Source organism: Tribolium madens, unplaced genomic scaffold, assembly GCF_015345945.1.
Source record: "Tribolium madens isolate multiple individuals breed KSU strain unplaced genomic scaffold, Tmad_KSU_1.1 Scaffold_91;HRSCAF=231;Tcas5.2_LG7, whole genome shotgun sequence".
NCBI lineage: Eukaryota > Metazoa > Arthropoda > Insecta > Coleoptera > Tenebrionidae > Tribolium > Tribolium madens.
In genome coordinates, this window is record NW_025401063.1 from 877,275 (window position 1) to 888,028 (window position 10,754).

At 31.2% G+C, this 10,754-nt stretch overlaps 2 protein-coding genes across 3 annotated transcripts in view; both read left to right on the plus strand.

The window, feature by feature from the left end:
• LOC123011173 (follistatin) overlaps positions 1-3,426 on the plus strand; it is an 83,403-nt gene extending 79,977 nt beyond the window's left edge. For both annotated transcript variants that reach the window (XM_044408493.1, XM_044408495.1), the window contains exons 3-6: positions 129-317; positions 366-593; positions 2,896-3,117; positions 3,174-3,426. In XM_044408493.1, the coding sequence (XP_044264428.1) occupies positions 129-317; positions 366-593; positions 2,896-3,117; positions 3,174-3,409 (875 nt within the window). In that variant the 3' untranslated portion in view covers positions 3,410-3,426. The remainder of the gene's footprint in view (positions 1-128; positions 318-365; positions 594-2,895; positions 3,118-3,173) is intronic.
• Positions 3,427-4,979: 1,553 nt separating this feature from the next.
• LOC123011206 (neuronal acetylcholine receptor subunit alpha-5-like) overlaps positions 4,980-10,754 on the plus strand; it is a 7,552-nt gene continuing 1,777 nt past the window's right edge. The window contains exon 1 of the mRNA XM_044408552.1: positions 4,980-8,309. Coding sequence (XP_044264487.1) covers positions 8,216-8,309 — 94 coding nt within the window. The 5' untranslated portion in view covers positions 4,980-8,215. The remainder of the gene's footprint in view (positions 8,310-10,754) is intronic.

The window sequence follows — 10,754 nt, forward strand, 5'->3', positions numbered from 1 at the left end:
ATTTTCCTAACAAAATTTCCTGCTTTTTGCAGCAGGAACTTGCAGAAAACAAAGAATGTTAATGTCACTGCTCTCACTTTTCTCACAAAATTTCCGATTTTCCTAACAAAAATTCCTGCTTTTTGCAGCAGGAACTTGCTGGTTAGCCATGCTCCGTAACGGCCGTTGCACCGAAATCCTCTACGAGAAGAGCACAAAAGAGCAATGTTGCGGAAACCGCCTCATGCAGACGGCCTACACCCCCGAAGACCTCGACCCGGGGGCCTTCTTCTTCTGGAGGGTGTTGGGCGACGGTGTGCGATGCTACCCCTGTCAAGGTATGAAAAAAATTTCAGTTTCAGCGATTTCAACAGCTGAAATTTCAGTTTCCTGCAAGGATGTCGATTGCGGAGGCGATAAAACCTGCACGATACGGAAAGGACGTGCGAAATGCGTCTGTTCCTCCAAATGCAAGGAGGGGAAAGTCCGGGCGAAAAGGGGACCGATTTGTGGCACCGACGGCCGGAGTTACCGGAATATTTGCCGACTCCGGAAACGCGCCTGTCGACGCAAGTCGCATTCGTTGGCGATCGCCTACAGCGGAACCTGTCAAAGTGAGCCAAAACTTGATGTTTCCTGAGACAATTTCGATTTTGTGATACTCAGGAAACCAACTAATATCTAGTTCATGGAATTTTAAATTGAAATTAATTGATTAATATATATTCAATTTTTGCATCAGTTTCTAGGAAAATTTAAATTGAGACTCAGGAAACAAACTTACAATTAACTAGTTCCTGAGGCATTTTTAGTTTTTGTGATTTTCAAATTTTTGAATCAGTTTTGAAATAGTTTTACTCAAAAAATACAAAAATGACACTCCCTGAAAATATCCAAAATTATTTTGTTTCCTGAGACAATATCAATAAAATTGATACTCTGGAAACCAACTGATAGCAAGTTATTAATCAATATTCTATTTTTGCATTGGTTTCTGTGAAAATTTTAATAAAGACTCGGGAAACAAAACTAATACAAAGGTAATTCTCAGTTTTTGTGATTCTCAACTTTCTGAGATAGTTTTACTCAGAAAATACAATAATAAAAGTCCCTGAGAAAGCCAGTACCACTTTTCAACAAGACCCGAAATATTTTTGTTTCCTGAGACAATTTGGAATTGATACTCTGGAAACCAACCAATAGCAAGTTTCTGAAACTTGAAAATAGAGACTAAAGAAACAAAACTAATTCCTAAGGTAATTCTCAGTTTTTGTCATTCTCAACACTGAATCAGTTCTGAGATAGTTTTATTCAGAAAATACAAAAATAAAAGTCCCTGAGAAAGCCAGTACCAGTTTTCAACAGACCTGAAATATTTTTGTTTCCTGAGACAATTTTGGAATTTGGAATTGATACTCTGGAAACCAACCAATAGCAAGTTTCTGAAACTTTAAATAAAAATTCATTAATTAATATTCTATTTTTGCATCTGTTTCTGAGAAAATTTGGATTGCGATTCAGGAAACAAGCTTAGAAATAACTAGTTCCTGAGATAATTTTCAACTTCTCTAAATCAGTTTTAAGATAGTTTGATTCAGAAGATACGAAAATTAAAGTTCCTGAGAAACAACAGTCAGTACCAGTTTCCAGCAAGACCAAAAGTATCTTGTTTCCTGAGACAACTTAAAATTGATACTCTGGAAACCAACTAATAGCAAGTTTCTGAAACTTGAAAATAGAGACTCGGGAAACAAAACTAATTCCTAAGGTAATTCTCAGTTCCTGTTGTTCTCAACACTTCTGAGATATAGTTTTAGTCAGAAAATAAAAATAGTTTTCTGAGACAATTTAGATTTGATACTCAGGAAACCAACTAATAGCTTGTTTCTAAAACTAAAAATACAAATAAATGAATTAATACTCAATTTTTGCATCAGTTCTTGAAATAATTTGAATTCAGACTCAGAAAACAAGCTTATTTAAAACTAATTCCTGAGTAAATTATGAGTTTTTCTCATTCTTAATTCTTATGAATCAACCCTGAGATAGTTTTACTCTGAAAATAAAAATTGTTTTCTAAGACAGACAATTTGGATTTGATACTCACGAAACCAAACAATACCTACTTCCTGAGATTTAAAATAAAAATAATTTGATTAATTTTTAATTTTTGAAACAATGCATGTAATAATTTTAACTGAGTCTCAAGAAATAAAACTTACTAATAACTAATTCTCAGTTTTTGTCATTCTTAACTTTTCTGAATAAATTTTACTAAGAAGTTTCACTCAGAAAATTAAAACTAACTTTCTTGAGAACGTCAGTTAAGTCCAGTAATGAGGATTTGATACTCAGGAAATCAACTAACAATTAATTCATAAAATTACAAATAAAAGTGAGTCAATATTCAATTTTTGATTCAATTCCTGAGATAATTTGAATTGAGACAAACTTTCTGATCATTCTCAGTTTTTGTTGTTCTTCTTCTGATGTATAGTTTTTCTCGGAAAATAAAAATTGTTTCCTGAGACAACTTAAACTTAAACAACTTAAACTCAGGAAAGATTAAAATAATATTTTTTTTCTTGAGACAATTCTCAAGCAAAAGTTTTATTTAATTTTGCAATTCATAAACTCAGGAAACATTGTGTTTTCTAAGATTATGAATTTAAAATTAAATAATTTTCAGTTTTTGTCGTTCTCAACTCTTTTGAGATAGTTTTTCTCGGAAAATAAAAATTGTTTCCTGAGACAATTTGTCTCTACTACTACTACTTTTTTCACGAGATTGAGACAAACTCAGTTTGTCTTCTGAGAAAATTTGAATTGAGACTCAGGAAACAAATATAATTTTACTCAGAAAACAAAAAACGACGTTTCCTGAGCAAAACAAAATAAAACTTGATTTTTCCCTAGCCTCCTGTGATAAAATCAAATGCCCGTCGGGCATGCACTGCCTCCTGGACCAGAACCTGCACCCCCATTGCGTCAACTGTTCGAAGCGTTGCTCCGACAGCCCCCGTCGTCGCGAGGTGTGCGGTTCCGACGGCATGACGTACCCCAGTGCATGCCACCTCCGTGAGAAGACATGCCGTCGCGGCAAGGCCATCCCCATCGCCTACAAGGGCCCCTGTCGAGGTACCACCCCCAAAACCCCATTTCCGCCCCATTTCACCCCCATTTTCTGTCTTTAGAAGGGGCGACGTGCGGCGACGTCCGTTGCCAAGACCGGCAGTCGTGTCTGACGGATCCGTCAACGGGGATGCCCCGCTGTGTGAGCTGCACGTCGACGTGTCGACCGAGACACATGCACGGCCCCATCTGTGGTACCAACAACAGTACCTACCACTCGTGGTGCGATATGATGGTCGATTCTTGCACCAAGGGGGTTGTTATTGATACGAAGCATCCGGGACGGTGCGAGGGATGATAGGGGGGTGGGGGTTGTAGATACGAAATTTAAACCAAAGAGTAGCGGCGACATGGACTACGGTATGCTTAAGGAATTCCATGTTAAAAGTAGAGTTTTTTTTTTTTTTTTGAATAATTCCAAAGTAGAGGGCGTCGTAGGGGTCGGGGGCGGGGCGGCACACGATTCAACTATTTTATTCCTGAGAACTCAGAATACATGTTTCCTGAGTTCAGAAATTGTTGATAACTGAGTTTCAACAATTGGGAAACAACTTAATCTAACAGTTCATAAAACTACAAATAAAAGTGGATTAATATGCAATTTTTAGATCAATTCCTGAGATAATTTGAATTGAGACAAAGTTTCTGATCATTTTCAGTTTTTGTCGTTTTCAACTATTCTGGAAAATAAAAATTGTTTCCTAAGACAATTGAATTTGCTACACAGGAAACCAAGTAAAAGCGAACCTTGCAATTCATAAACTCAGGAAACATTGTGTTTTTTGAGATAATGAATTTTTCTTTGACAATTCTCAAGAAAGAATTTTATTTAATAATGCTCTTCATAAACTCAGAAAACATATTTCTTGAGTTCAATTGTTGATAACTGAGTTTCAAGAAATAAAACTTACTAATAATGAGCAACTAGATTTGATACTCAGGAAACAAACTAACAGTTAGTTCATAAAACTACAAATAAAAGTGGATTAATTTGCAATTTTTGGATCAATTCCTGAGATAATTTGAATTGAGCCAAACTTTCTGATCATTTTCAGTTTTTGTCGTTTTCAATTATTCTGAGATATAGTTTGTCTCGGAAAATAAAAATTGTTTCCTAAGACAATTTGAATTTGCTACACAGGAAACCAAATAAAAGCGAACCTTGCAATTCATAAACTCAGGAAACATTGTGTTTTYTGAGATAATGAATTTTTCTTAAGACAATTCTCAAGAAAGAATTTAATTTAATTTTGTACGTCATAAACTCAGAAAACATGTTTCCTGCGTTCAGAAATTGTTGATAACTGAGTTTCAGCAATTGGGAAACAACTCAAGAAACAAACTAACAGTTAGTTCATAAAACTACAAATAAAAGTGGATTAATATGCAATTTTTGGATCAATTCCTGAGATAATTTGAATTGAGCCAAACTTTCTGATCATTTTCAGTTTTTGTCGTTTTCAATTATTCTGAGATATAGTTTGTCTCGGAAAATAAAAATTGTTTCCTGAGACAATTGAATTTGCTACACAGGAAACCAAATAAAAGCGAACCTTGCAATTCATAAACTCAGGAAACATTGCGTTTTCTGAGATAATGAATTTTTTTTAGACAATTCTCAAGAAAGAATTTAATTTAATTTTGTACGTCATAAACTCAGAAAACATGTTTCCTGCGTTCAGAAATTGTTGATAACTGARTTTCAGCAATTGGGAAACAACTCAGGAAACAAACTAACAGGTAGTTCATAAAACTACAAATAAAAGTGGATTAATATGCAATTTTTGGATCAATTCCTGAGATAATTTGAATTGAGCCAAACTTTCTAATCATTTTCAGTTTTTGTCGTTTTCAACTATTCTGGAAAATAAAAATTGTTTCCTAAGACAATTTGAATTTGCTACACAGGAAACCAAATAAAAGCGAACCTTGCAATTCATAAACTCAGGAAACATTGTGTTTTCTGAGATAATAAATTTTTTTCTGAGACAATCCTCACGCAAAACTTTAATTAATATTGCAAGTCATACACTCAGAAAACATGTTTCCTGAGTTCAGAAATTGTTGATATTTGAGTTTCAAAAAATAAAACTTACTAATAATGAGCTATTAGATTTGATACTCAGGAAACACACTAGCCGTTAGTTGATAAAACTACAAATAAAAGTGGATTAATATGCAATTTTTGGATTAACTCCTGAGATAAATTGAATTGAGATAAATTTTCTGATCATTTTCAGTTTTTGTCATTTTCAATTATTCTGAGATATAGTTTGTCTCGGAAAATAAAAATTGTTCCCTGAGACAATTGAATTTGCTACACAGGAAACCAAAGAAAAGCGAACCTTGTAATTCATAAACTCAGGAAACATTGTGTTTTCTAAGATAATAATTTTTTTTCTGAGACAATCCTCACGCAAAACTTTAATTAATATTGCAAGTCATACACTCAGAAAACATTGTGTTTTCTGAGATTTTTTTTAACACTAAACTATAAATGTTTTTTGTAGCAGTTATGAAGTTGTCTTAAATGTGAAAACAGTACTTCATGAAACGGTTTATTCTTAATTTTAAAGCTTCCTGATTTTTTCAGTGTTTTAAATGATTCCTGAGACAGTCTTTCTTCTCAGATGTTGGTCTTGGGAAAGATTTTCAAATATCGAACATAAATACTAAAATTTTTCAAAAAGCGTCATTTGTGTTGAAATTTCATAAAAAAATGAGTCCTGTTTCCTGAGTTTTTAAGTTTTTTTCAGCACTAAATTATAAATGTTATTTCAAGCAATTATAAAGTTATTTTAATATAAAAACAATACTGCAAGAAACAGTTAAATCTTGATCTTGAAGTTTCCTGAGATTTTCAGTTTTTATTCCTGAGACGGTTTTTCTTTCAGATGTTTCCCAATCATAAATACTAGAATTTTTCACGAAACCGTCATTTCTGTTCAAATTCTGGAAAAAAAAAGATCAAATCTTGAAAATGATGTTTTCTGGGTTTTAATATTTCTGACTCAGTTTTCTCAACAATGAAATTACAAAAAATTACTGAAAATATGAAAAAAAAAATCTTAAAAAAATGATGAAATCTAATGTTTCCTGCGACATTCAGTTTTCTGAAACGGTCTTCTGAGAAATTATTCCTGAGAAACAACTTCAAATCAGGAAATAATTAAATCAAAAACAATACATCAAGACGAAACAAGTACATTTCCTGAGTTTTAATCTTTCTGAGTCGGTTTTTGCAACAACAAATATTACAAATGTCAATGATTTCTGAGATAAATTCAAGAAAATATTGTAAAAAAGCGGTTTCTTTTCAAAATCCATAAAAAAAAAATCATTCAATCTAATGTTTCCTGCGTCATTCAGTTTTTAGATGTTTTCTGAGACGGTCTTCCGACAACAAATATTACAAAATGAATGTCAGCAATTTCTGTGACATAAATTTAAAAAATATCGTAAAAAGAAACATTTCTGTTCAAAATCCTTCAAAAATTTATTAAACCAAATGTTTCCTGCGCCATTCAGTTTTTTTGCATGTTTTCTGAGAGTCTTTCTTATGAGAATTAGTTTCTAAAAAACAATTTCAAAATAAATTACAACAAATCAAGAAATAATTAAATCTTAAATAGAGTATATCAAGACGAAACAGGTATGTTTCCTGAGTTTTAATGTTTCTGAGACAGTTTTTCCGACAACAAATATTACAAATGTATGCTATGATTTCTAAGAAAATATAATGAAAAAAAAACGTTTTTGTTCAAAATCCTACAAAAAATTATTAAATCTAATGCTTCCTGCGTCATTCAGTTTTCAGATGTTTTCTGAGACAGTCTTTCTTCTAAGAAATTGTTCCTGAGAAACAATCTCAACATAAATGAACTTAATTAACTAAATCATAAACAATAAAAAAATATCAAAATGTAACAACTATGTTTCCTGACTCAATTTCTGAGCCAGATTCTCAGTAGTTTCGGTGAAATTGAAATTGTCTCAAAATCAAAGACACGTTTCGAAAAATCTAATTTACAATCCCTTTAACATTTTCTAAGATAGTTTCCGAAAAAATTTCGTGAGAAATGAAACAACTATGTTTCCTGAGTCAATTTCTGTTTTATTTTATCTACGAATTTTTTGTCACTTTCTTAATCATAAATTTGATGAAAGAAAGGGGTATTTCCTGAGAAACTAATTGTTTCCTGCGAAAAAATTTCGTAATAAGTGTGAATGTTGTGCCGCCTCTGCTTTCGCGTAGAGTAATTCACGTGTTCTAATTCTTAATTTAAGGTAAAAGTAATAACTCACAGTAATAACCAGTATTGAAGCAGAATTTAGTAAATGTAGCAAGAAATAAGCAAGAAACGTTGTGTGTTTGTACTATAATAACTTCGAATTCGTTGTATTTTTGTTGACAAACAAACAAACAAACAAACAAACAAACAAATTCTAGTCGGAAATAACAGACTTGTTGGCAATCGCTGGTTTTTAAATGTAAACAAATTGAATTTAATTTATTGTACAATATCGAAATAATAACCGTTCGATTTGCATTTAAAGCCTTTTTCAGCTGGTTCTCAGACAACAACAGCCGACGTGATCTTTATACAGAAAACGTGTTCTGATAAATAAATGGCAAATTAAGTAAATTGTCATCATTTCGAGTTTTGCATTCTTGCGAAAAAATTATCATAAACTTTTCCATGGATGCACTGGAATGCATAACGAGATGACTCTTAACCCGAAATGCTGAAATGCGAACCGTTATTATGAGAAAAAAAACAAGGTTGTCTGAAAATGTCTGAAAACTAATTATTTCAAGTACTTAAATAAATTATTTTCTGTTTGATTGTTTTGTTGATTGATTCTTTATGTACTTGTTGTATCTTTTGTACAGTATTTTATTATTATTTTTATTATATTCAAAGTATTTTTGTATTGTTATTTTTAAGAAATTATGGTGACTTATTATGTAAAACACGATGTATTAGACTGGCATAACTTATTAAATATTTATTGTAGATTTAGATAATAAATCACTAAAACACAACACTTTTTTCCCTTTTTTGTTATCAAGTGGGACACAGGGGCGGACTCTGAAAATATCATGTATCACAATTCTACTCCTGTGATCAGTTCGCCCATTAGTTTGCTCGAGATGAACGTCGCGTATTTTCTCGCCTTTTTTCTCCTTTCAGCAGGTAATTTATTTCAGTTTTTTTTAATTTTCAGTAGTTCAGGAAACCTATAATTTTGGTTGTTTCAGTAGAAAATAGCCCAAAAACAAAAAGAAATTTATGAAAAAAGCTATTTAGTAGCCTGAGAATCCTGAAACAGTTTTAACTTTTGTGCTCAAAATCAAAGAAACTTCAACTTTTTTTAAGATAGTTTCCGAAATAATTTCGTGAGAAATGAAAAAAAACAAAAAAGTTTGCTGTTTGATTTTTGATATAAAAGTTTCTCGGTTCTGAAAATCCTGAGATGTTCTCCCATAACTGAATTTCGGGAATATCCCAACAAAAATCTCAGTTTTCGTGAATTAAATTAAATTTGGCGTCAATTATAATTTGCAACTACTCTTTAACATTTTTTAATTCTTGAAACAATTTCAGTTAAAGATAAAAACTCAGTAAAATGTGATTTCCTGAGAAATCGATTTTTTTTTAACATTTATTAGTGTCATAATTTTAATAATTTTTCACAATAACTCAGATCTGACTCAAATCCTGAGAGTTTAATGAAAAACTCAACATTTATCACTACTACAAAGTTTATTGTTTCGTTTTATAAAAATTAAACACAGTTTTTCCAGTTAACTGAGAATCCTGAGCTAATTCAAAGTTTGTGCTTTCTACCATTTCTGAAAAAACTGAGTCGGTTTTTACCAAATTTGTGATCTCAGTTTTAAAAAAAGGATAAAAAAGTTTGTTGTTTACTTTTTGTAGATATAATTACAGTTTTTCAGTTCTGAAGATCCTGAATGTTGTCCAATATCGAATAAATGAGAAAAAAATCTCAGGTTTCTTAAATTTGAGACAAATTCTGAGAGTTCATCAGAAAATTGACAGAATCAAAATTTCTTATTTCGTTTTTTTTAAATATTATACATATTTTTCACGTAAATAGTTCCCTACTGAAAATATTAATCCTGAGATGTTTTTTTTTCTTGAAATTAAAAATTCAACTTTTAATTGAGCTTTTTATTACAACTAATTCCAGAGTTAATATAATAGTTCCCGAAATATTACCTTATAGCACTTTATAAAATAAAAGATAACTATTTTTTAATAAATTTATTACATATTTATCTTTGTTATTAGTTATTACGTTCAAAAATAATTACATTTTAATTTTTTGATCTTTAAATGGCAGATTTTTTAAAACAACTTCTAAAATTTTTTACATGTTCTAAAATTGGAAAAAAATTTCTGTTTCTTGAGTCAATTATCTCCTGAGACATATCTTTAAAACTTTTATTTTCAAATTGTTGAGCTATTTTCTAATTATTTATAATGGCAAAAAAAAGAAAAAATGAGTTAGTATCACACGAAGTGTTTCCTGAGGTAGTTTTTTACTCAAAAATAAAAAATAAAGTCCCTGAGAAATCCAGTACAAGCTCTGAGCAAGACCAAAAATACTTTTGTCTCCTGAGACAATTTAAATTTGATACTTTGAAAACCAGTAATAGCTAGTTCCTGAAAACTCCAGTTAAGTCCAGTGATGAGCAAGTTCCTGAGACAATTTAAAATTTAAATTTGATACTCAGTATAGCTATTTTTTAACTAGTTCCTGAGATAATCGAAATTGAGACAAACTTTCTGAAAACCATAGGTAGATAATTCTCAGTTTTGTCGTTCTCAACTCTTCTGAGATCTAGTTTAAGTCAGAAAATAAAAATAGCTTTCTGAGACAATTTAGATTTGATACTCAGGAAACCAACTAAAAGCTTGTTTCTGAAACTAAAAATATAAATAAATGAATCAATATTAAATTTTTGCGTCAGTTGCTGAGAGAATTTGAATTGAGACTCAGCTTATTTAATAGTAGTTCCTGAGTTAATTATGAGTTTTTCTCAACTCTTATGAATCAATCCTGAGATAGTTTTACTTTGAATACTCACGAAACCAACCAATACCTACTTCATGAGATTTAAAATAAAAATTGATTGATTAATTTTTAATTTTTGAAACAATTCCTGTAATAATTTTAATTGAGTATCAAGAAATAAAAATTACTAATAACTAGTTCCTGACGTAATTCTCAGTTTTTGTCATTCTCAACTCTTCTGAATCAGTTTTAAAATAGTTTCACTCAGAAAATTAAAATTTCCTGAGAACGATAGTAAAGTCTAATAATGAGCAAATTCCTGAGAATTAGTTCTGAGAAATCCAATACCAGTATGAGCAAGACCAAAAATATTATTGTTTCCTGAGACAATTTAGCTCTCATACTTAGGAAACCAACTTACAGCTTATCCGTGACAGTATTTGAATGAAGACTCAGGAAACTAAAAACATCCCGAGGTACAGTAGACGAGTCTGAGTGTTTCTCTTTTTAACTCTGAAAACTCGAGATAACCAATGAAAGTCTAGTTTCCTGAGCTAAATTTCCTGCGAACTGAGACTCTAGTTTCCTGAGCTAAATTT